Source organism: Pan troglodytes, chromosome 22 (genome assembly GCF_028858775.2).
Source record: "Pan troglodytes isolate AG18354 chromosome 22, NHGRI_mPanTro3-v2.0_pri, whole genome shotgun sequence".
Lineage (NCBI taxonomy): Eukaryota > Metazoa > Chordata > Mammalia > Primates > Hominidae > Pan > Pan troglodytes.
Genome location: NC_072420.2, coordinates 37,056,249 through 37,082,890, shown reverse-complemented (window position 1 = coordinate 37,082,890; position 26,642 = coordinate 37,056,249). Strand labels below are relative to the sequence as shown.

Sequence of the window (26,642 nt, the reverse complement as noted above, 5' to 3'; positions counted from 1 at the left end):
CACTGCACTCACTCCAGCCTGGGCAACAGAGTGAAATTCTGTCTCAAGAAGAAGAAGAAGAAAAAAATATATATATATATGTATGTATATGTATATTAATCAAAGATTTTAAAAGGGATAAGTCAATTTCTCTCACGAATCTTGAAAGACATAATCTAGAAAAATGAATGACTCCATAACTAAAGGATTAACTATACTTAAAAGCAGAATTGATGCCCAAAGAAGAACATAATTAACTGTATTAATGAGGTATTAAGTTAATATTGGTATTCTGAACAGGACATTTACCATACCTGGCTACCCCTAATATTTTTCAGGAATGCACATCTCAAGACATTGGAAGAACCAAAAATGCCCCTACACAAATCCATATGCCTCCAGGAGGCCCTCTCCTCAGTTGAGAACCAGTAGAATAACAGACACTCAATAAGAACAGAATTATTTTTAAGTGAAAGCATTCCAATCTAGCAATTGGCAGCTTTTTTTTGAGACAGAGTCTCGCTCTGTTGCCCAGGCTGGAATGTGGTGGTGCAATCTTGGCTCACGGCAGCCTCCGCCTCCTGGGTTCAAGTGATTCTCCTGCCTCAGCCTCCCACCACCACGCCAGGCTGATTTTTGTATTTTTAGTAGAAACGGGGTTTCACCATTTTGTCCAGGCTGGTCTCGAACTCCTTGACCTCAAGTGACTGACCCACCCGCCTTGGCCTCCCCAAGTGGTGGGATTACAGGTATGAGTCACCACGCCCAGCCAACTGGCAGCTTCTTAAGGTTTAAATGGCCCTGGACTCCACGACTACATGTTGGATGATATAACTCACCTCACTTTTATACTGGTCCCTCTCAATACTGCATTTGTCCAGTTGTCTAAACACATCGTCAAGCTGCACAGCCATCTCATCCATTTCACTTTTACTCTCATTATTGGAACACTGGCTGCATTCAGCCTTTACATGTTGCAAAGCACTACATTGTTTTTTCAGCCTTTCTATTTCTTCCAAAGCTTGCTGATACTGAGATACCATATGGTCTGGACTTTCAGATTTGCCATTAATACTTTCAAGTAAAAATACAGCATCGGTTTCAGTGGACTGATGGCAAGTTTCTTTCTTAACATACTTGTCATTCATTTCTAGTATCCTCTGTTGTAACACTTTGATTTGATCAGTAAACATATGACACTGTCTTTTATAATTCTCTTTTTCCTCAGTGACAAGGAGTAGCTGGTTTCTCAGTTCTTGTAATTGGCAGCCTGCATCATCTGCAGATTTATCGGTGGTTTCCTGGGTTTCATGTATCTTTCCTTCAGCTTCTACACAGGAGGGCAGAATCACTGCATCATTTCTTACGTCTATCTCGTCTTCAACAGTTTCTTCTTTTTTAACAACTAAACTTGGTACTTCAGTCTGGGTAGCTGCAGTATTTCCCTGGTCGCATCGGGATGATGAGGTGCTTGTTGAACCAGTCTGGCCACAAGGTTCACTGTCACCCACAAGCTCAACCTGAACACCACCTTGCTCAACGTGACTCTGTTCTGATTTCATGTCAATATCATGATCTACTGCAGGTTTGGGGGTACTGTTTTCTTCTAAGATGATGACATCTTCATCATCGTCATCACCTTTATAAACTGAATTTTCAAACTGACTACTCAATCTCCGATTCTTTGCATTCAAAATTGAGGAACGAGTAGAAAGTCTCCGTTTCAAGCTGAAAAAAATTTTATATATAAAACATAAGATTATAAAATATGGACAAAATAGATGACCTTGAAGTAATCATTCTAACAAATGCAGTATTGTAACAGTTTTTTTGTTTTTTGAGATGGAGTGTCACTCTGTCGCCCAGGCTAGAGTGCAATGGCACAGTCTTGGCTCACTGCAACCTCTGCCTCCCAGGTTCAAGTGATTCTCCTGCCTCAGCCTCCTGAGGAGCTGGGATTACAGGCACCCGCCACCACGTCCAGCTAATTTTTATATTTTTAGTACAGATGGGGTATCCCCATGTTGGCCAGGCTGGTCTCAAACTCCTTGAGCTCAAGCAATCTGCCCGCCACAGCCTCCCAAAGTGCTGGGATTAGACACATGAGCCACTGTGCCCAGCCTGTAAGTTCTGCAATACTAAGAAATACCCAGACTCATTTTTTAAAGTGATGCATTGTATAGTACCAATCACTGATTTAATGAAGTAGAGATTATATTCTCTTTTTACAGATGAAGACAATGGACTATTGAGATCTCTTTGAAGTACCAGATCTATTTACTGCCAAACATCTCTGCATTTGATCACCTCCAGGCATTTCAATGTACACATTTCCAGAACAGAATGCTACCCACCCCGGCCCCTTCTTTGTATTCTTCAGCTCGGGGAATGGCACCACCATTTTCATTTGCCCATAATAATTTTTATCAGTAATCAGTGATCAAAGATAAGCCATAAAGCAAACCAGTATTTCTTATCCTTTCATATGAAATAATTTTATCTGAATTACAATTGCCCCAATTTCTTCATTTGCATCATTCCCTGTTCATTCATGTTAATATGTGCATAGTTCACATTTATTTATCACCATTTGATTGCCTTTTTCCACACTTGGAGGAATATTTGTACTGGTTTGCTATTTGGGCCTTGTGTTAGACCTCCTAGATCTCAGGAAGGATTTTCCTCTTTTTTGGACTGTCTCATACTGGGCGAACACAGCCTGCAACAGCATCTTAATGAAGGGTACACAGAACATAACAAATGCAAAGTTTTGCATGATGAAAACATCTTTATTTCTCTCTCAAGTCTATTGCTAGCTTAACTGTTATATAGGCCTCCAGGTTGAAAAATTATTTTCTCAGAAATTTAAAAGCATCATTCCATTTTCATCTGCCGTTCAAGTGTTTCTGCCATTCTAATTCCTCATCTCTTGCACATACATAATCTGTTTCTTTCTGAAAAAATCTTTTATTCCCTGCGTTAAAAAATGTCATGATCCTATGTCTTTGAGTGGCTCTCCTTCCAGACATTATGCTCTGTAGTTAGTGGAAATGCAGTTTTTCTGGTATGATTTCCCATTCTAGAAGGCAGCTATGTTTGCTACACCATACCAGTGCCTACGTCCCATTCTGAAACTCCCTTATTCAGATGGTGGCTTTCCAGTACAGATACTGTATCTTTTCTTCTTTCTCTATCTTCCGACTGTTAAGCTTTTCATTCTAAATGATTTATTTATTCAAGTCTACATCACTTTCCCCCAATAAATTTCACAATGTTTTCTTCTATTCCCTTTGTTTCAGTCTGCTGTCCCATGTGGGAGATGACACATGTGGCTATCCAGGGCGATCTGCGTAAGAGTGAAACTGACTAGCAGTAGTTAGGGCTGAGCTTGTGATTCAAAGGGTGCTCAAACTGCCATCATCATTTAGGGCTTCTCTCTTGGAGCCCAATGAGGAGGGAAGGGTGGATTTCAGTATCCAAACTTCCCCTTACTCATTCTGTTTCAAAACAATGGCTCATGTACATCTTCAGCAGTAAAAACTGCTCCATAAAGTAAATTCCCTATCTTCTGACAGAGGCAGAGAAAGGGCACTCACCAGACTTTGCAGGTTGGAAAGAGGTCTCGACTTTAAGTTTCCAACCAAGCCTCTGGTTCTCACCCCTATCTATCTTCCACCTTCAGCAGTCCCCAATGCTTCCAAGTTAGGAGACTTTCTAGGGACCTGTGGCGTAAACTGGTTTCTACCATCCTCCAGCAGGCTTAGGTTTCAGCTTCCCTTGGTTTGCTGTATCAAGTACTTCTTGCTTACTCTGCCCTGTTTAATGTGGAGTTACTCTATTCTTTTTCTTACCAAGCTCATTCCTATTTATATTTCCTAAGACTTAGATACACCCTTTCCACAAACTTTGGTTTATAAATTTGAGAATATGGCTTTAAAAACTGTTTAATACGCCGGGCAAAGTGGCTCACGCCTGTAATCCCAGCACTTTGGGAGGCCGAGGCAGGCAGATTGCCTGAGCTTAGGAGTTTGAGACCAGCCTGGGCAATATGGTGAATCCCCATCTACACTACAACACAATAAATTAGCAGGGCATGGCGGTGTACATTTGTAATCTCAGCTACTCAGGAGGCTGAGGCAGGGGAGTTGTTTGAACCAGGAGGCAGAGGTTGCAGTAAACAGATTATACCACTGCACTCCAGGCTGGGTGACAGAAAAAGACTCTGTTTCAAAAAAAAAAAAAGTTGTTTAATCAAAAATTTCCCTCTTTATTCTTGTCTTCCATTTTGATGACGGCCAACTTTTAAAAAATTTTCTTTGCAGCCATAAAAAAGAAAGAAATAATGTCCTTTGCAACAACATGAATGCAGCTGGAGGCCTTTATCCTAAGCAAATTAAGGCAGGAACAGAAAACCAAATACTTCATGTTCTCACTTATAAGTGGGAGTAAGTGCTAGGTACACATGGACATAAAGATGGGAACTATAGACACTGGGGACTACTAGAGTGGGGAGAGAGGAAGGGAGGTGGGCAGGGCTGAAAAACTACATATTGGGTACTATGCTCAATAGCTGGGTGATGGTATCATTCATACCCCAAACCTCAGGATCACGCCATATACCCATGTAACAAACCTGCATGTACCCTGAATCTAAAAGTTAAAATCATTAAAAATACCTTTAATCTCTTATCTGTAAACTACAAAACCATCCTTACAAAGAAAAGCCAAAAATATTAAGGAGAACTGTAAAATATGAGTTCTTAATAAAGTAGCAATCCAGCTCCAAAATGAGTGTCCAATACACAGGTTATAAAGAGCAAATTGGCCGGGTGCTGTGGCTCACACCTGTAATCCCATTACTTTGGGAGGCCGAGGCAGGCGGATCACCTGAGGTCAGGAGTTCGAGACTATCCTGGCTAACACGGTGAAACCCTGTCTCTACTAAAAATACAAAAAATTAGCCAGGCATGGTGGTGCGTGCCTGTAACCCCAGCTTCTCGGGACGCTGAGGTGGGGGAATCACATGAACCAGGAGTCAGAGGTTGCATTGAGTTGAGATTGCACCATTGTACTCCAGCTTGGGCAACAAAAGCAAAACTCTGACTCAAAAAAATAAAGAAAGGAAGAGCAAACTATTCTAGAATATGCCCTCTTTGATTTATATATGCATAAAGGCAGTTAGTTATTTATAATCTTCCTTGGGGTCAAAAATTCCTTTGAGAATTTGATAAAAGTTACAAAACGTCTCAAAAAAAATCTGGCCCCACTATCTTAGAGAAGCTTGTTTCAATGTTCCTCTTTGAATAACGAACATCAGTATAGTCAGTCTGATCCACTAGTCTGTAGACATCACGTTCATTCTTCTTCACTTTTCTTCATTCTATTAAATTGGAAGAGGCCATCTACAAGACTACTGTTTTCAGAACTTCAGGAACCAACGTAAGTACCACCTCATCACAAAGCCTTCGCTGATCAATCCAGTCAAGATGGCTAACTATTCAATTCATGCATCACTTTCTCTTTGTCCCTTCCTTCTCCATCCACTCCTCCAATAAATTAAGTGCCTACAGTGTGCCATAGGCTTTGCAAAGAACTTCCGGATCACTATAGTGTCGTACTGTTAATTGCTTCATTTTATTTTATTTTATTTTTTTTTGAGATGGAGTCTCGCTCTGTCACCCAGGCTGGAGTGCAGTGGCGCGATCTCGGCTCACTGCAACCTCCGCCTCCCAGGTTCAAGCGATTCTCTTGCCTCAGCCTCCCAAGTAGCTGGGATTACAGGCATGTAACGCCACACCCACCTAATTTTTATATTTTTAGTAGAGACGGGGTTTCACCATGTTGGCCAGGCTGGTCTCGAACTCCTGACCTCAAATGATCCACCCACCTTGGCCTCCCAAAGTGCTGGCATTACAGGCGTGAACCACCGCGCCCGGGCTGCTTCACATTTTTTTAAGTCCTGATCATCTTAAAAGCAGGAATTGTCATACTATACAGAAATTCAAACAGGTGAGAATGCGATCAAACTCTACAATGAATACAATTAATGCTTTTTTTTTTTTGAGACGGAGTTTTGCTCTTGTTGCCCAGGCTGGGGTGCAGCCTCAGCCTCCGCCTCAGCCTCTGGAGTAGCTGGGATTACAGGTGCCCGCCACCACGCCTGGTTAATTTTTTTGTATTTTTAGTAGAGATGGGGTTTTGCCATGTTGGCCAGGCTGGTCAATTAATACTTTTTAACGAATTTAACAGGTGGCAGAAGTAGGGTTTAGCCTAAGTTTAGACAATAAAAGCAAGACAATTTGTCCTGAAGATTTTCACATTCATGGAACCTACAATTCACAATGGAACCTACAATGATCCCGAATTGCATCACTGTCATAGAAGTGTCAAGTAAAGGCTCTGTTTAATATTCCCCAAATGGAAAACCAATCTTAGCCACTGACCTGTTGCTCTCAGGTTCAGATTGGGGTGAAACTTGATGATTATTTAGAAGTCTTGTCGCATAAGAATTTGTTCCTTCTGAAAGATGTCTTCTTGGAACACTTTCCTTAGGAGAAGAAAAGCTTGGAGTTGAAAGAGCAGTTGGCCGAAACAACAGTTCAGCATTAATCTGTTGGAGGGAAAAATCATCACCTTAAAGGAACTATTTCTAGTGGGACATGCCCAAAACACAAGATATAATCTTCCTCTTCCCCCTTATCCCAGAAGACACAAAAACAATTCCAAACATGTAAATTCCTTGTGCTATACCAGGAATCAGCAAGTAAACCAATGAACTAAATCCAGCCTGCAAGTAGGCTAAGAATGGCTTTGTATTTTTAAAAGGTGTGAAGAAACAAAGCAACAAAACAAAGAATATGCAACAGAGACTTTATGTGGCCCACAAAGCCAAAAAGATTTACCATGTGGTGACCTCTTTGCTACTAGACTTATCAAGACCCAAACTTCTCAAGCAAGAAGTACAACTGCCTACTTGCGTTCAGATGGCCCCTGATTTACAATGGCATCAACTTTATGATGGTGCAAAAGCAATACCCATTCAGCAGAAACTGTACTTCGAGTACTCAAGTAATCATTTTTGTTTTGTTTTTCACTTTCAGCATTCAATAAAGTTCATGAGATACTCAACACTTTATGATAAAACAGACTGTTAGATGACTGCCCAATGTAGGCTAATATAAGAGTTCTGAGCACAATTAAGGTAGGCTAGGCGAAGCTATGATATTCAATAGGTTAAGTGTATTAAATGCATTTTTGATAACACTATTTTGTTTGTTTTTTGTTTTTTTGAGACAGAGTCTCAGTCTGTTCCCCAGGATGGAGTGCAGTGGTGTGATCTTGGCTCACTGCAACCTCCATCTCCCAGGTTTAAGCAATTCTTGTGCCTCAGCCTCCTGAGTAGCTGGAATTACAAGTGCCTGCCACCACATTATTTTTTATATTTTTAGTAGAGACAGGGTTTTGCCATATTACCCAGGCTGGTCTCGAACTCCTGGCCTCAAGTGATCGCCCACCTCACCTTCCCAAAGTTCTGGGAACACAGGCATGAGCCACCACGGCTAAAAACATTTTCAACTTATAATGGGCTTATCAGGATGTAACTCTATGGTAAGCCTAGGAGCATCTATACTCAACCAAAGCTCTTTTAACACAGTAAGTATTAAGACAGAAGAGAGAGGCCAGGCAGAGTAGTCAACACTGGGAAAAAAACTATGGCTTTTGTCCAGGTTAGCACTAAAATATGGCTTCCTGGGTGTTCCTGGGATGTCTTCCTTAACTGCTTATCTAACAGTACAATTTTTAAAGTTTGTTTGCCTTTCCTCAGAAGATACCCAAGTAAACAATCAAACTAACAGTTTGAATGATGTTGGATTAGGAAGAGTTGGAAAGGTGGGCAAGCAGAAGTACAAGAGAAGAAAATGAACTAAATAAACCAAATCCCTTTGATATGTATTAAACTTTAACATTCACTATTGATTAAACTAAGCACTACACAATATAAGACACAGCTATAAAATGGAAAGCTTGGACAGGTGTGGTGGCTCATACCTGTAATCCTAGCACTTTGGGAGGCTGAGATGAGAGGATTACTTGAGGCCAGGAGTTCAAGACCAGCCTGGTCAACACAGTGAGACCCCATCTCTATTTTATTTATTTTTTGAGATGGAAGTCTCGCTCTGTGGCCCAGACCGCAGTGCAATGGCACCAATCTTTCTCACTGCAACAGCTGCCTCCCAGGTTCAAGCAATTCTCCTGTTTCAGCCTCCCGAGTAGCTGGGATTCCAGGTATGTGCCACCACATCCAGCTAATTTTTGTGTTTTTAGTAGAGACAGGGTTTCACCATGTTGGCCAGGCTGATCTTGAACTCCTGACCTCAGGTGATCCACCCGCCTCGGCCTCCCAAAATGCTGGGATTATGGGTGTCAGCCCCCATTTCTATTTAAAAAAAAAAAAAAAAGAAGGCTTAATTACCCGAGGGATCATTTCCGGTTGTCTGATCCTGAATTTTTCCTTGTTGCTTTAAAATAAAGATGAAAAACATGTTGTTATTTCTCAATCCCATTTCCCAATGACATACCTGCCATTTATGCAGTTACTAAGGTACTCTGAACTCTGCTTCTATTTCAATATAATCAGCAGTAAGCCCTTCAGGAAATACTTTCTACCTTTTATCTCAGTAGCACCCTAATTTCAGCCTGAATTTTTCCATCCTCACCGGTATAAACTGCAGATCTTTGGTGTTTTTTTCTCCACTAAGACCAGATAACTCAGTCCAGAATCACAGGCTTTTGAACTAGAACATCACATAGGTTTTTTCTTTTGAGAGGGAGTCTTGCCCAGGATGGAGTGCAGTGATGCAATCTCGGCTCACTGCAACCTCTGCCTCCCGGGTTCAAGCAATTCTCCTGCCTCAGCCTCCCGAGTAGCTGGGATTACAGGCGTCCACCACCATGCTCGGCTAATTTTTGTGTTTTTTGTAGAGACAGGGTTTCACCATGTTGGCCAGGCTGGTCTCGAACTCCTGACCTCAGGTGATCCGCCCAACTCAGCCTCCCAAAGTGCTAGAATTATACGTGTGAGCCACCACGCCTGGCCTGTCTGGGATTACAGATGTGAGCCACCACACCTGGCCTTTTTTTTTTTTTTTTTTGAGACAGAGTCTCACTCTGTCGCCCAGGCTGGAATGCAGTGGTGTGCTCGGCTCACTACAACCTCTGCCTCCTGGGTTCAAGTGATTCTCCTGCCTCAGCCTCCTGAGTAGCTGGGATTACAGCATGCACCACCACACCCAGCTAATTTTTGTATTTTTAGTAGAGAGGGGGTGTCACTATGTTGGCCAGGCTGGTATCAAACTCCTGACCTCAAGTGATCCACCCACCTCAGTCTCCCAAAGTGCTGGGGTTACAGGTGTGAGCCACCACACCGGCCCACATAGGTTTCTATACTTCCAATACTATTGCTGGATTTCACTAAAGACTAGTACACTACAAATCAAAGCCACCTGAAAGGCTCTTAGTAACCTGGCCTTCTGTGTGTGGTAGATTAGCCTGAAGTCTCCACTGGCTGACTATCCTTATTCAGCATCTGTCCCACTTCCACTTTCTTTTTTTTTTTTTTTTAAGATAGAGTCTCGCTCTTGTTGCCCAAGCTGGAGTGCAGTGATGCGATCTTGGCTCACTGCAACCTCTGCCCTCCAGGTTCAAACGATTCTCCTGCCTCAGCCTCCCGAGTAGCTGGGATTACAGGCACCTGCCACCACACCCGGCTAATTTTTTGTATTTTTAGTGGAGACGGGGTTTCACCACGTTTGCCAAGCTGGTCTCGAACTCCTGACCTCAGCCACCTCAACCTCCCAAAGTGCCACATCCATTTTCCATTATTCCCATTCACATACTCTAGCTAAACTGAGCAAATGTTTGTTCCCTGCACATTCTCATCGTATCCATCCTTCAAGGCCTATTACAAAAATGACCTCCTTCATGAAGTTTCCTGATCTATTTCTGCTCTCCCACCCACCAGACAGAACTACTCTCCCTATGAGCTTCCTTAAAGCACTGGACCAGAGCTTCTATGGCACTCACCAACACGTAACTGGTAAAATTCATGCATCACCTCTTCTGTTACACCTTCTCTATAAGCTTGAATGGGGGAGTATTCACTAATGATTCCTCTGCATACAGCTCAAAACAGCAGACTGCTCTTACACAAAACATCCGCACATATGGCAGCAATAAGCATGAAAGAAACAGCAGGTATCCACAGCATAAGTTTTTGTTTTTAAAGCCCTTGATATTACGCACTCCAGATTATAAACTTTTTCAGTTACAGGTGCTTTACCCCAATGGAGAAGCATCAAATAATGTTGCCAAGGCATCACTGTTCATGATCTGGGCATTATTACCCACTATACATCAATACAACACTCACGTCTTTTTGTAGGTTTTTTCATAAGTGGGATGTACCAAATCCTCATCTTCAGGTTCTTCTGGAACCTCACAATTTCTATTCAGAAAAATCACATAGGAATAACATGTCACCAGCGCCTATTCATACACTGTGAACAGTACTTTCCGTCTTTCCAAAAAGGGTACTACCAACTCTATGGTACCTGAACTGTGGGTCAGGGTTATTGGAGCAATACCATTTTTCAGGAAGTTGATCCATCCCATCAGGTAATTTCCGCCACTTTAGACAGGCATCACACTGAACCCATGTCTGATCAGGACGCTTCCTGTCCCAAAACAAGAACAAAATATTAACACAGAAATATGGACCCTAAATACTTCATCAGATGTTCCACATCATTTCTACCACAAGATGCCGTTATTTAATTCCTTTCCTAAAAATTATGACATAACCCTTTCAAAATTAGGCTGGGTGTGATGGCTCATGCCTATAATCCCAGGAGTTAGAGACCAGCCTGGACAATATGGTGAAACCCTGTCTCTACAAAAAAACACAAAGATTAACTGGGCGTGGTAATGCACACCTGTGGTCCCTGCTACTTGGGAGGCTGAGGTGGGAGGATTGCTTGAGCCCAGGAGGCAGAGGTTGCAAAATCATGCTACTGACCTCCAGCCTAGGCTACAGAGTAAGACCCTGTCAAAAGAAAAAAAAAAAAAAAAAAAGGGAGAGGAAAGGAAAGGAAAAGAAAAGAGAAAAGGCAAGGCAAGGCACGGTAGCTCATGCCTATAATTTGGGAGGCTAAAGCAGGAGGGCTGCTTGGGCCCAAGAGTTTGGGACCAGCCTGGGCAACACAGTGAGACCCTGTCTCTACAAGATATTTTTTAGAAATACATTTTAAAAACAACTATTTTGAGCTGGGTGTGGTGGCATACACCTTAGTCTCAGATATTCAGGAGGCTGAGGTTGGAGAATTGCTTGAGCACAGGAGTATGAGGCCAGCCTGGGCAACATAGTGAGACCCCATCTCTCAAAAAATAAAACACAACCATTTTGGTTACCTTCAAAAGATTAAAAGTCACAAGCCAATTTGAACAATGTGACTTATGTCTTAATAGCATTAAATTTTTTCTATAATAACTTAATATTTCAAATGCCTTGCCCTGAACTTTATGTTTAGTGTCTACAATGTTAAATCTACAATATATTGTATTTATTAGCATAATAAATCACTTAAGTCCAGAAAACAGAATTCTGTTGTTATAATTTAAGTAACTTTAAATAAGACACTTTTGCCCTCTTATTTCTGAATAACTAAAATTAGTATACTTTTAGTTTACAAAATGCTTTCATATTTTTCTCATTTAAAAATCAAGGCTGGGCGCGGTGGCTCATGCCTGTAATCCCAGCACTTTGGGAGGCTGACGCAGGTGGATCAACAGGTCAGGAGATCGAGACTACCCTGGCTAACACGGTGAAACCCCATCTCTACTAAAAATACAAAAAATTAGCCGTGCGTGGTGGCGGGTTCCTGTAGTCCCAGCTATTCAGGAGGCTGAGGCAGGAGAACTGTATGAACCCAGGAGGCAGAGCTTGCAGTGAGCCGAGATTGCGCCACTGCACTCCAGCCTGGGCGACAGAGCGAGCCTCCACCTCAAAAAAAAAAAAGAAAAATCACAGTAATTCCTGTAAAGAACTTGTATATATTCTTTTATTTTTTTAATTATTTTTTGCTTCTACTTTATTTATTTTTTTAAGAGATAGGTCTTACCACGTTGCCCAGGCTGGTCTCCAACTCCTGAGTTCAAGCAATCCTTCTGCCTTGGCCTCCCAAAGTGCTGGGATTACAGGCGTGACCCACTGGATACAGCCTATGTAGACTTATTTTACATATGAAAACTTCACCTTAATGTCAATAGCTTTTTAAATCTAGTTTTATTTCATTTTATTTATTTTTTTTGAGACAGAGTTTCACTCTTTTCGCCCAGGCTGGAATGCAATGGTGCAATCTCGGCTCATTGCAACCTCTGCCTCCCGGGTTCAAGCTATTCTCCTGCCTCAGCCTCCCAAGTAGCTGGGACTACAGGTGTGCGCCACTATGCCTGGCTACTTTTTGTATTTTCAGTAGAGACGGGGTTTCACCATGTTGATCAGGTGGGTCTCAAACTCCAGACCTCAAGTGATCCGCCCACCTCGGGTGGCCTCCTAAAGTGCTGGGATTACAGATGTGAGCCAACGTACCTGGCCTGCTTTTTAAATCTAGCTTTGAAAAAGCATTTAGATATTTATAAACAACTTCAAAACAGGATGAGCGCGGTGGCTCATGCCTGTAATCCCAGCACTTTGGGAGGCCAAGGCAGGCAGATCACCTGAGGTCAGGAGTTCAAGACCAGCCTGGCCAACATGGTGAAACTCTGTCTCTACTAAAAATACAAACATTAGCCAGGCGTGGTGGCACACGCCTGTAGTCCCAGCTCCTCGGAGGGCTGAGGCAGGAGAATTGCTTGAACCCGGGAGGTGGAGGTTGCAGTGAGCTGAGATTGCGCCACTGCACTTCAGCCTGGATGACAGAGTGAGACTCCATTTCAAAAAAAAAAAAAAAACCCAAAAAAAAAAACCCAACCAACCAACCAAACAAATCCAAAACTTCAAAACAATCTAGAGGTTTATAAAGCATAACTTTATACTTTATAAACTCCATGTCTCAGGAAATTACCACTGTTAATTTTTAAAATACTAGTAGAAATTTTCTATGCTTATAAAGTATGCATGTGTATACTGACACGTTAAAAAAATACAAGCTGGGCACGGTGGCTCATGCCTATAATCCCAGCACTTTGAGTGGGAGGATCACCTGAACCCAGGACATTGAGACCAGCCTGGGCAACACAGGGAGACCCCACCTGTATAAAACTATTTTTAAATATAAAAAAATTGAAAAGTACGATGGGAAGTCTATACACTGAGCTGCATCTTTCTTGTTTTTCATTATATATCTTGGTTATCTTTGTAATAACGTATAAATTATGAATATGTATAATGTATAAATTATGTATAATAATGTATAAAGAACACACAGATAAAGAACACACAGATATTGTTCATTCATTCATTTATAGGACTGTTATCCTGTGATGTGTTATTAAGTGACTGTCAGGCATATTATTTAATTCATATAATTCGAGGAGGCAAATGCTCTTAATGTTCCCATTTTATACACAAGAAAATGGAGGCTTACAAGAGGCCAAGTAATATGTTCAATGTCACATGGCTACTTAAGCAGAATGAGAATATGAACTCAAGTTGGGTTTCAGCCCCATCATCCTAATGATACACTATACCAGTGTTTTTCAAACTATTATATAATCCATCCATAGCATCTTAAAATGAAATAACATTAACATGCATCACATATGGGTAAACATTGTTTTATGGATGTTTTGTGTGCATGTATACAGGTTTACATTCTATTCACTGATTTTGCAGTGTGCTAATTCAGGTTGCAGAATTTATTCCTATGAGTTACAGTCCTAAGTTTGTGAAACATTGTACAATCCCGTTACTCTCTAATACCACATCTTGATATCTAAGTGAAATGATATGTTTTAAAAATGTACTTACTGTATATCTTCAACTGGCAAATTTAGAGGATATTCTGTATTTTTCTTCACTTTCATTTCATTCCAGTAATCATTCAGCTTTTCTCCTAGTGCTGTTATTGTAAGTCTTAAAAAGTAAATCATAAAATCAATTCAAGAAAAATATTCTTTTCAAACATAAGATAAATCATAAATAATCTAGTAATGAGTACATAGACACTGTGAAGAGAAAAAACTCCAAAACATATAGTTAATAAAGAACATTCAAGGTATAGGTGACCCTTGAACAACACAGGTTTGAACTGCACTTATACACAATTTTCTTTCAATAAATTAGAAAATTTTTTAGAGTTATAACAATTTGAAAAAAACTTCCAAGAACTGCATTGCCCAGAAATATCCAAAAAATTAAGAATAAGTTAGATATGTCATGAATGCATAAAACATGCAAATACTAGTCTATTTTATAATTTACTACCATAAAATATACACAAAGCTATTTAAAAAGTTAAAATTTATCAAGACTTAAGCATATACAGACTGTAGGTGGTTTCATTTGCAGTCAAGAGAAATGTAAACAAAGATGCAGTCTTAAATTATAACTGCATAAGATTAATTATACACATACAATATTATTATAGTAATTTCATAGCCACCTCCTATTGCTATTTTGATGGGCTCAAGTTTTTTATTTGCTTCAAGTGCCTTATGACATGCTTATCTCCATGTAAGCATCTCCAAGAAATTTTATATTGCAGTAAAAATCGTTTAGTGCAATACTATAAACCTTGAAAAACACCACAGGACCCACACGAACTGCCACTAGTGATGCCAGTTGTTTTCCCAAGAAGCAAAGTCATAATATAAGAAAAAGTATAAATTGCTTGATATGTAGGTTGAGGCGCCTGAGTAGCTGGGGCCACAGGCACTCGCCACCACACCTGGCTAATTTTTTTTTTTCATTTTTTATAGAGACAGGGTATTGCTTTTTTGCCCAGACTGCTCTCGAACTCCTGGCCTCAAGCTATTCTTGTCTCAGCCTCCCAAAGTGCTGGGATTACAGGGATGAGCCACCATGCCCAGCCTGTTTGAACAGGTTTTTAATGCAAACAAAAGTACTCTATTCTGGGAAAAAAATGCCACGAAGAACACTTATTAGCAAAAAAGAGGAGCATAAATCAGAATTTAAGTCCAAGAAGGGACAGGCTAACCCTACTGCTTTGTGCAAATATAGTCAGGTTTATGATCAGGACTGCCATTATCTATAAAGATGCTAACCCTTAAGCCTTGAAGAGAAAAGACAAACACCAGCTGCCAGTCTTTTGGTTGCACAAATAGAAGGCCTGGATGAGAAATTCTTTTTCTGACTGGGTCTATTGATGCTTTGTTCCTGAAGTCAGGAATTAACTTGCCAGTAAAGGACTGCCTTTTACAGTTCTTTTGATATTGGACAAGGTACCCTGGCCACCCATAACCCCATGACTTCAACACCAAAGGCATCCAAGTGGTCTACTTGTCCCGAAACACAATGTCTCTAATTCAGCCTCTAGATAACAAGGAGGGTCATAAGACCTTTAAGACTCATTACACACAGCAAGTCTACGGAAAAGATTGTTAACGCTGTGGAAGACAATTCCGACAGAGAAAACATCATGAAAGTCTAGAATAACGATACCACTGAAGATGCCATTATTAGTACAGAAAAAGCTGTGAAAGAAATCAAGCTCAAAACAATAAATTCCTGCTATGTCCACATGTTGTGCATGACTTCACAGTATTTACAAGATAGCCAGTTGAGGAAATCATCAGAGAGATTGTGGATATACAGGAAAAAAAAGGTAGAGGGCAAAAAGTTTCAAGATATGGATGTTGCAGGAATTCAAGAGCGAACAGACACCACACCTGAGGAAATCAACTGAAGCCTACTTGATGGAGATGAGTGTTTCTGAACCAGTGTTAGATAGTGAGGAAGAAGACAGAAGAAGCAGTGCCCAGACAACAAACTGACATTAGACAATCCAGCAGTTGGGTTTCAATTATTCAAGACTGCTTTTGATTTCTTTTACAACATGGACACTTCTATGATACAGGCACTGAAACTGAAGCAGACAGTGGAAGAAGGATTGGTACTGTACAGAGATATTTTTATGAAAATAAAAATGCACTGGGCACGGTGGCTCACGCCTGTAATCCCAGCACTTTGGAAGACAGAGGTGGGCGGATCACAAGGTCAGGAGTTCAAGACCAGCCTGGCCAATATGGGGAAACCCCATCTCTACTAAACATACAAAAATTAGCCGGGTGTGATGGCGTGTGCCTGTAGTCCCAACTACTCAGGAGGCTGAGGCAGAAGAATTGCTTGAACCTGGGAGGCGGAGGTTGCAGTGAGCCAAGATGTGGGCAACAGAGCGAGACTCCATCTCAAAAAAAAAAAAAAAAAAGAAAGAAAGAAAGAAAACAAAAATGGAAATAAGTATAAGTCAGACAGAAATTACAGTGTATAAAAATTAAACTGAGTGTGCCTGCCTCTCCTTCCACCTCTTCTCGTGCCATGGCAAAACCAATCCCCCTTCTTCCTCAGCCTACTCAACACGAAGACTACGAGGATGAAGACATATGAACCACTTCCACTTAATGAACAGTAAATATATTTTCTCTTCCTTATGATTTTATTTTTGGTTTTCTTTTTTCTTTTTTTTTGAGACAGGGTCTCACTCTGTCACCCAGTCTAGGGTGCAATGGCGTGACTTAGGCTCACTGCAACCTCCACCTCCTGGGTTCAAGTGCTTCTCCTGCCTCAGTCTCCAAAGTAGCTGGGATTACAAGTGCCCACCACCATGCCCGGCTAATTTTTTTATTTTTAGTAGAGACTGGACCAGGAGTGGTGGCTCACACCTATAATCCCAGCACTTTGGGAGGCCGAGGTGGACGGATCACCTGAGGTTAGGAGTTAGAGACCACCCTGGCCAACGTGGCAAAACTCTGTCTTTACTAAAAAAAAAAAAAAAAAATACAAAAATTAGCCGGGCTTGGTGGCAGGCGCCTGTAATCCCAGCTACTTGGGAGGCTGAGATAGGGAGAATTGCTTGAACCCAGGAGGCGGAGGTTGCAATGAGCGGAGATTGCACCACTGCACTCCAGACTGGATGACAGAGCAAGACTCCATCTCAGAAAAAAATAAATAAAATAGTAGAGATGGGGTTTCACCATGTTAGCCAGGCTGGTCTCGAACTCCTAATCTCAAGTGATCTACCCACATCAGCCTCCCAAAGTGCTGGGATTGTGGTTCCCTGGTGGTCTAGTGGCTAGGATTCAGTGCTTTCCAAAGGGCTGGGATTACAGGTGTGAGCCACCGCACCGGCCTGAGCCATGGCACCCGGCCATGATTTTTTTTTTTTTTTTAGACAGAGTCTCTCTCTGTCACCAAACTGGAATGTAGTGGCTCAATCTCAGCTCACTGCAACCTCCGACTCCCTGGTTCAAGCAATTCTCCTGCCTCTGCCTCCTGAGTAGCTGGGATTACAGCCACACGCCACCAAGCCCAGCTAATTTTTGTATTTTTAGTAGAGACAGGGTTTCACCATGTTAGCCAGGATGGTCTCAATCTCCTGACCTCGTGATCCGCCCACCTCGGCCTCCTAAAGTGCTGGGATTACAGGCGTGAGCCACCATGCCCGGCCTATGATTTTCTAATAACATTTTTTCATTAGCTTATTTTAAGAATACAGTATGTATTTAACATATGAAATACATGTTAATAGATGGTTTTCTTTTTTTTTTTTAGAGAAAAGATCTTGCTCTGTCACCCTGGCTGGAAAGCAGTGGCACTATCACAGCTCACTGCAGCTTCAAACTCCTAGGCTCACATGATCATTCTGCCTCAAGCATCCTGAGTAGCTGGGACTACAGATGTGTGCCACCATTCCCAGCTTAATCAACTATTTATGTTATCAGTAAGGCTTCCATTCAACAGCAGGCTCTTAAGGTTCTGGGGAGTTATACGTGGATCTTTGACTGAGAGGTAGTCAGTCCCCCTAATCCCTGCGCTGTTCAAGGGTCAATGGTACTTAACATTGTCAACTACTGGTACAAGCTGAACATCCCAAATCCAAAAATCCAAATTGCTCCAAATCTGAAACTTTTTGAGTGCCAACATGATACCCAAAGGAAATGCTCATGAAAGCACCCTGGATTTCAGATTTTCAGATTTGCGATGCTCAACCAGTAGGTATAATGCAAACATTCCAAAATACAAAAAAATCCAAACCAAAACACTTCCAGTCTCAAAGATTTCAGATAAGGATACTCAACCTGTAATAGAGCTTTATGTCTTCCTTTTCAACCCGCCCCCCTCCCTTTTTTTTTGGCCTTATTACATTAGTTATTTCCTCAAGAATATTTAGTGAATGGCTGGTATCCTTAACTCTCCCACCCTTCTAAGGAAAGCTATCAATTGTTCCCCATTAGTAATGTAGCTTGCCATGTGTGTGTAAATACTCTGTTATTATGCCCTTTGATTCACAGTTTTTGTAGGTGTTCCTTTTAAAAATAATCGCAAGTGCTTTTTCTCTATCTATGTATATGACCATAAGGGCTTTCTCTTATTAAACATCAATATGATGAACTATACTCATTTCTTACATTAAAACCACCCATATTGTCTTAGAACACAACCCACTTGGTTTTAATGTTATTATTCTTTTAGCATGTACTGGATGGTATTTAACAATATTTTAATTAAGACTTTTAATTCTATGATAAGAGACTGACATAAATTTCCTTTCCTGTACTCTTGAGCTTACTAACAAGGTTATGTGGCTTCATAAAACCTTTGACTACTGTGAACAGTGCTGCAATAAACATGAGAGTGCAGGTATCTCTTCAAATATACTGATTTTCTTTCTTTTAGATATTTATCCAGCCATGTGATTGTTCAATCATATGGTAATTCTATTATTAGTTTACTTGAGGAAACTCCATCCTATTCTCCATAGCAACTATACTAACTTACTTTCCCACTAATAGTGTACGAGAGTTCCCCTTTCTCCACATCCTTGTCAGCATCCATTAACGAATAAATGAATAAAAAAACTATGGTACATACACACAATGGAATATTATCCAACCACAAAAATGCTGTCATTTGTAATGACATGGATGTAAATGGATACACCTGGAGGACATTACATTAAGTGAAGTAAGTCAGGTATAGAAAGACAAATATCTCATGTTCTCATTCATATCTGAGCGCTAAAAAATACTGACCTCAGGACATGGGACAGGTAGTGGGGAGAGGGAAATAAAGAGGGGCTGGCTAATGAGTATAAAAATACAGTTAATTAGAAGGAATAAGATACAGTATTTGGTACCACAATAGGACAACTGGGCCAGGCGTGGTGGCTCACACCCATAATCCCACCATTTTGGGAGGCCAAGGCGGGTGGATCACAAGGTCAAGAGATCAAGACCATCCTGATCAAAATAGTAAACCCCATCTCTACCAAAAATACAGAAAATTAGCTGGGCATGGTGGTGCATGCCTGTAGTCCCAGCTACTCGGGAGGCTGAGGCAGGAGAATCACTTGAATCCGAGAGGCAGAGGTTGCAATAAGCTAAGACCTGGGGGCCACTGCACTCTAGCCTGGTGACAGAGTGAGACTCAGTCTCAAAAAAAAAAAAAAAAAAAAAAAGAGGACAACCGTAGTTCACAATAACATCTTATATATTTATTTCAAAGTAACTAGAAGAGTAAAATTGGAATGTTCCTAACACAAAATAAGGCAACTGCTTGAGGTGATGAATATCCCAATAACCCTGACTTGATCATTACATGTTGTATGCTTGTATCAAAATATCACATGTATTCCATACAAATGAACTATTATGTATTGTTTTAAATAGTTTTTTTAAATAAAAAGACTGATGCCACTTTTTCCTTAAATGTCTGAATTTAGTATGTGGGAAGTTTTCTAAAAAGTGATTCAATTTCAAAGGAATGTGTCCAGGTCATCTAAAATGGAGAAAATTTATTTGTGCTATCTGCTTAATGTTTCATGTCTGGAGGCTCTGTAGTAATTTCTTCTTTTTCATTTCTAATATTGATGATTTGTATTTTCTACTCCTTTTCCTTAATCAGTCTTGACAAATGCTTATAGACTTTATTAGTCCTACCAAAGAACCGAAATTTTTTTTTTTTTTTTGAGGCACGGTGTCTTCTGTCACCAGCGCAGGAATGCAGTGACACAATCACGGCTCATTGCAGCCTCAATCTCCTGAGCTCAAGTGATCCTCCCACCTCATTTTTTTATTTTCTGTAGAGATAAGCTCCCACTGTGTTGCCCAGGCTGGTCTCAAACTCCTCGGCTCAAGCGATCCTCCTGCATTGGCCTACTAAAGTGCTGGGATTACAGGTGTAAGCCACTGTACGTGGTCTTTTTTTTTCCACGGGATCTCACTCTGTCATCAGGTTGGAGTACAGTGGCGCCATCTTGGCTCACTGCACACTCCACCTTCCCAGGCTCAAATGATCCTCCCGCCTCAGCCCTTAGTAGCTGGGACCACAGACACATGCCACCACACCTTGCTAATTTTTTGTATTTTTGGTAGAGACAGGATTTTGCCATGTTGCCCACGCTGGTCTCAACCTTCTGAGCTCAAGCAATTTGTCCACCTTTGGGCCCCCTTAGTGCTAAGATTACAGGAAAGAGCCACCGCACCTGGCTGACTTTTTTGATTCAGTCAGTTACCAATTTATTATCTCTAGGCTCCAAATCCAGCCCAAGTTCTGGTACTCTGTTACTATTTTGCTAGGGCCCAGTGACCTCCCAGAGGAGCCTCGGCTATGCCCATCAGGCCATGCTTTGCCCACCAGCAGTCTTCTGCTAGCTCCAACAACATAAGGCTCCCTCTACAGACCAGCTCCAACCTATCCACACACCCTATGTCAACCAGAGACCACGTCTATAGGCCAGCATTGGCCAGGCCCTCTATTTACCTATTTAAATTATTGACTTCTTTTTAAAGTTTATTTTCAAAATACTTGCATAACTTCTCTTAAGCTAAATGTTTTGCCACCTTGTGGATTTTTATTTTAATTACAAAATTATAATTACATTATCGAACTTTAAGAAAATGGGTAGGTAAGGGACTTACATAGAAAACTAATATAACCATCTTCCATTCTAGGAATTGTAACCTACACCATCACAAGTAGTATATTCAAACCTTTCTTTACTAATAAGGTATTTCTGAGATTCACAGAAAATAGAGTAGTTCCTGCTTTCTTGGTAATCCATTTCCTAGGAACCTCAGTCAATAATTTAAATAGGTAACATACCTGTACTCATTAGTATAGTCGAAATCTTGTTTATTATGAGTTGGCTTAAGGAAATTACACTCTATAATTCCAACCACTCCAACACCCATGTTGTTTGCCTGAAAAAATAAAATGAAATCAGCATTTTAAGCATAAGACATGATGCTCAAAATAATTACCCTTAAAGAATTATAGTTTGTATATTTTTCTATATTTTATCTTGTATGATTCTCATCACATTTATTTTTATTTTTATTTGTTTTTATTTTTTGAGACAGAGTCTCATTTGGTCACCCAGGCTGGAGTGCAGTGGCATGATCTTGGCTCACTGCAAGAACCAAGAGACCTCCCAAGCTCAAGTGACTCTCGTTGCCTCAGCCTCCCGAGTAGCTGGAAGTACAGGCGCGCACCACCAAACCCAGCTAATTTTTCTATTTTTAGCAGAGACGGGGTTTCACCATGGCTAGTCTCCAACTCCTGACCTCAAGCAATCCACCAGCCTCGGCCTCCCAAAGTGCTGGCATTACAGGCATGAGCCACCGTGTCCGGCCAATTCTCATCAAATTTAGACTGAAAAAAACACTGGTAGGTGATTTATTTTCCTGGGAGTTAATTTCTAAATACACTAGAGCCTTCCTCAAAAACCCTTTGATTGTTGACAAGTATCCATTTAGACAAGTATTAACATCCCCAATGTTATACAAGAGAAGGACTACCTGCCAGGGGCGATGGCTCATGCCTGTAATCCCAACACTTTGGGAAGCCGAGGTGGGCAGATCACCTGAGGTCAGGAGTTCAAGAAAAGCCTGGCCAACATGGTGAAATCCCATCTCTACTAAAAATACAAAAAATTAGCCGGGTGTGGTGGCATGCACCTGTAATCCCAGCTACTCAGGAGGCTGAGGCGGGAGAATTGCTTCAACCTGGGAGGCGGAGGTTGCAGTGAGCCGAGATCCTGCCATTGCACTCCAGCCTGGGTAACAAGAGTGAAACTCCATCTTTCAAAAAGACAAAAAAAAAAGAAAAGAGGACTACCTCTACTAGGATACAATTTCTTAGAGAACAGAAACCACAAATAATTCATCCTGATCTTGTAGTGACTAGCAAAGGCTCTGAAAGGCAATATTCCATATGTTTGTGAGATGAAAGTTAAAGTCATTTACCCAAAGTTAGGTATCCAGTTGCTAACAATGAAGTAAAAATCTAGGTTGGTTAAATTAGTTATTTTTAAAATCTGCTAGCTAAAATGAAGTAAAAATCTAGGTTGGTTAAATTAGTTATTTTTTAAATCTGCTAGCTAAAATGTTGAACTCAAAGTATATAAGTCATCTTCTGATTATCTACGTGTGACTAACTCATATATTTTGTTCATGATTGTAGCTATACTTCTTAGCCTATGAAGAAAAAAGTAAAATGTGTAACTCATAAAATGAAAATTTTTATAAACCCAACTATAGACCAAACCATACAACTAATCCTAATTCTGCTCTATTAAAAACCATCAGGTTCACCATTACAGACTATTTTTAAACTACAGGAATAACAATATCCTTCAATTTGTGGTTCTTATCCATCTTCCTTCCAGCCTTATCCTGTCTCTCTCATTCCTCTGTTCTCCACTTAAAATATGGTCCAGCCACATCAAATTACTCCCTTTATGATGTCATACTCTCAGAAGCCTCTTTCTCTGCCTTTGCACATGTTGTCTCTGCCTGGAAAGCCGTTCCAGACTTTGCAGCACAGTGAAATCAACTGAGACTCATCTCAATCGACACTTTCTCTAAGATGCCTTTTCTGATGCTTCCAAGGATGTTCCACAGTCCCCTCACAAAACTGAGCTTGGAGGGCATGCTCTGTATTTTACCAACTTTTTATGCTGAGCACCCAGCATAGCAAATCACAATGGGTATCTGATACTTATTTAATGTTTACCGAATCCACAGAATGCAAATACTAGGCCCAGTCCATCATCTGGTAAAGACAAACATTGTAATTTAGCTGTAACAGCCTATCTTTACAAGATCGAGCTTAACTAGGAAATATGTACAGTGCAAATTTAACTCGGTTGGGAAAATGGGCTATATATCTTGGTTAAGTCAGATTCATAGGTGATAAAAAGAAAAAAATTTACATTCTGTGGTAGACATAAAGTTCATTTACTTCTGCAAATATGCTATATTTGGGCTCATGCCATGTAAAGTAGGTGAAGCAGAGTCAGAACCCCTGTTAAGTGGTATTCAAGGTGAATCCGCATTGGTATACTGTGTAGATCTCACATCATTCTACAAAATACTCAGAATAAAGTAAGACAAAGAATTATCACCAAAATCTTAAAAATATGCAATGGATCCATATCCAAATGCAGTCAAATGATGTGTTTGTGTCTGAGATCCACGCTGTTATGTCTTAAGCAACTTGCTTCATCTATTTGTTATTAGCCCCAATTTGTTTTTTTTTTTTTAAGACACAGGGTCTCACTCTGTTGCCCAGGCTGGAGTACAGGGGCAAAAATCATAGCTCAGTGCAGCCTCAAACTCCAGGGCTCAAGCACTCTCCCACCTCAGCCTCCCAAATAACTAAGACTACAAGGACGTACAACCACATCTGGCTAATTTGTTTTTGTTGTTCTGTAGAGACGATTTTTTTTTTGTTTGTTTGTTTGAGATAGGACCTCACCCTGTTGCCTAGACTGAAAAGCAGAGGCACAATTTTGGCTCACTACAGCCTCAACTTCTTGGGCTCAAGCAATCCTCCTACCTCAGCCTCCTGGTAGCTGGGACCACAGGCATGCACCACCAGGCCCAGCTAATTTTTGTATTTTTTTGTACTGACAGGGTTTTGCCCCATTGCCCAGGCTGGTCTTGAACTCCTGGGCTCAAGCAATCCCCCGGCCTAGACCTCTCAAATATGCTGGGATTACAGGTGTGAGGCACCGTACTCAGCTGAGGTAGAGACTTGGTATGTTGCCCAAGCTGGTCTTGAAGCACTGGCCTCAAGCAATCCTCCTACCTCAGCCACACGAAGCACTAGGATTACAGGAATGAGCCACTGTGTCTGATCCCCAACTTCCTTATGCATAAAATAGGGATAAAAGAAATATTCTGTCCCCACCTCAGGGCTGTTCAGGATCAAATACAAAATTAATATACTAGGCCAAGCGCATTGCCTCAGGCCTGTAATCTGAGCACGCTGAGAAGCCGACGTGGGTGGATCACTTGAGTTCAGGAGTTTGAGGCCAGCCTTGTCGACATGGTAAGGCCGTCTCTACTAAAAATACAAAATTTGGCCTGGCATAGCGGCACACGCCAGTAGTCCCAGCTACTTGGGAGGCTAAGGCCCGAGAATCGCTTGAACCAGGGAGGTGGAGGTTGCAGTGAGCTGAGATCACACCACTGCACTCCAGCCTGGGTGACAGAGTGAGACTCCATCTCAAAAAATAAACAAACAAATAAATAAAAGAAATTAAGGTGCTGGCATGCACCTGTAGTCACAGCTACTCAGGAGGCTAAGGTGCAAGGATCTCTTGAACCTGGGAGTCAGGGGTTGCAGTGAGCCAAAATTGCGCCACTGCACTCCAGCCAGGTAGAGTCTCTCAAAAAATAAAAATAAAGCCGGGCGCGGTGGCTCACACCTGTAATCCCAGCACTTTGGGAGACCGAGGCGGGTGGATCACCTGAGGTCAGGAGTTTGGGACAAGCCTGGACAACATGGTGAAACCTCATCTCTACTAAAAATACAAAACAATTGGCCGAGTGCAATGGCACACGCTTGTAATCCCAGAACTTTGGGAGGCTGAGGCAGGCGGATCACCAGGTCAGGAGATCAAGACCATGCTGGCTGACACACTGAAACCTCATCTCTACTAAAAATACAAAAATTAGCCGGGCGTGGCGGCACGTGCCTGTAGTCCCAGCTACTTGGAAGGCTGAGGCAGGAGAATTGCTTGAACCCAGAAGGCGGAGGCTGCAGTGAGCCGAGATATGGCCACTGCACTCCAGCCTGGGCGACAGAGCAAGGCTCTGTCTCAAAATAAAAACAAAAAACAAAAAAAACCAGGCGTGGTGGCATGCGCCTGTAGTCCCAGCTACTTGGGAGGCTGAGGCAGCAGAATCACTTGAACCCAGAAGGTGAATATGGCAGTGAGTTTAGCCAAGATTGTGCCACTGCACTGAAGCCTGGGCAAGAGTCAGACTCTGTCTCAAAAAAAAGGAAGGGAAAGGAAAGGAGAGGGCAGGGCAGGGCAGGGCAGGGGAGGGGAGTTAATAAAAGTTCAAATACCACAGTGTTATTTTTTACAAATTTACATTAAAAAGCTATAGGCAAAAGGTACAATAAAATTATTTAACATTTGACTCAAGAGCATATATTATCCTAACTTTTGTGGAAAATAGACATTTTCTTTTCAAATAAAAAATAAAGCTTACCCTTAACTGACATCCAACTTTTTCATAAGCTTTGATGAGTCTATTTCTGTGATACATCATTATCCCATAATGATCTTTATTTCTGCAGTTGAATCCAAAGGTAATTCTCACTGTTTTAGACTTAAAATATTAAGGTAAATTTTGAACACAACACCTCACTCAGTTCAAATCATCCTTTCTATTTCATTATTTGGTAAGTCCAAAAGCACACAAAGGAGGGCAAAGCTAGAGCAGACTAGAATCCCTATCAGCATATAAGGGGAAAAGGGGCAAAAGAGAATACACCTGACTAACATATCTCTATAAGGAATCAGAAAAAGGATACTAAAAATTTTGGTCGATAAACATCACGTTCGATGTAGGCAAGACTCTTCGAAACCAGCTGTGTCTTCACTTTCTGTCCACGTAGGATGATCTGCATTCTTGGCTTTAGATATAATATACTGCAATAAGCCTGGAAAATAACATAACAAGAAGTTAGTATCTACAGGTTTGCTCACCATTACTTAGACACACAGAAGCTCTCCTATTAACTTGATAAAAGATCAATTAACTCTTCAATAAAATAGGCTATAAAGCTGTATGTTATTCTGATTTGGTTATTTTTCATTAAAAATAAGCTCAATATACCGCAGCCAGTAAAAATGACTTGCAGAATACAATCAACTGATCTATATAGACGCTGATATATTTATTACTAAGTGAAAAAGATTACAAAACAGCACGTATGGTATCATCACATTTTAATTTTTAAAAATGTATATATGTACAAAAAGGTACATTTTCTGATTTTTCTGTCAAGTATGGAGGCGGAGGCTGCAGTGAGCAGAGATCACACCACTGCACTCCAGTGTGGGGGACAGAGGGAGACCCCCCCACCTCAAAAAAAAAAGACTCAACACAAAACTAAAACTTAAAAC

General features: G+C 41.1%; 1 protein-coding gene across 5 annotated transcripts in view; it reads right to left on the bottom strand.

The window, feature by feature from the left end:
* The window catches only part of MORC3 (MORC family CW-type zinc finger 3), a 56,502-nt gene that overhangs the window by 5,898 nt on the left and 23,962 nt on the right, over positions 1-26,642 (bottom strand). For 4 of the 5 annotated variants that reach the window (XM_054675124.2, XM_054675129.2, XM_054675127.2 and 1 more), the window contains 9 exons: positions 26,048-26,176; positions 25,723-25,842; positions 21,320-21,417; positions 14,006-14,110; positions 10,590-10,712; positions 10,409-10,483; positions 8,453-8,498; positions 6,423-6,589; positions 819-1,707 (listed from right to left, as the gene is read on the bottom strand). In XM_054675124.2, the coding sequence (XP_054531099.1) occupies positions 819-1,707; positions 6,423-6,589; positions 8,453-8,498; positions 10,409-10,483; positions 10,590-10,712; positions 14,006-14,110; positions 21,320-21,417; positions 25,723-25,842; positions 26,048-26,176 (1,752 nt within the window). The remainder of the gene's footprint in view (positions 1-818; positions 1,708-6,422; positions 6,590-8,452; positions 8,499-10,408; positions 10,484-10,589; positions 10,713-14,005; positions 14,111-21,319; positions 21,418-25,722; positions 25,843-26,047; positions 26,177-26,642) is intronic. The other variant, XM_054675126.2, reaches the window with a different exon arrangement.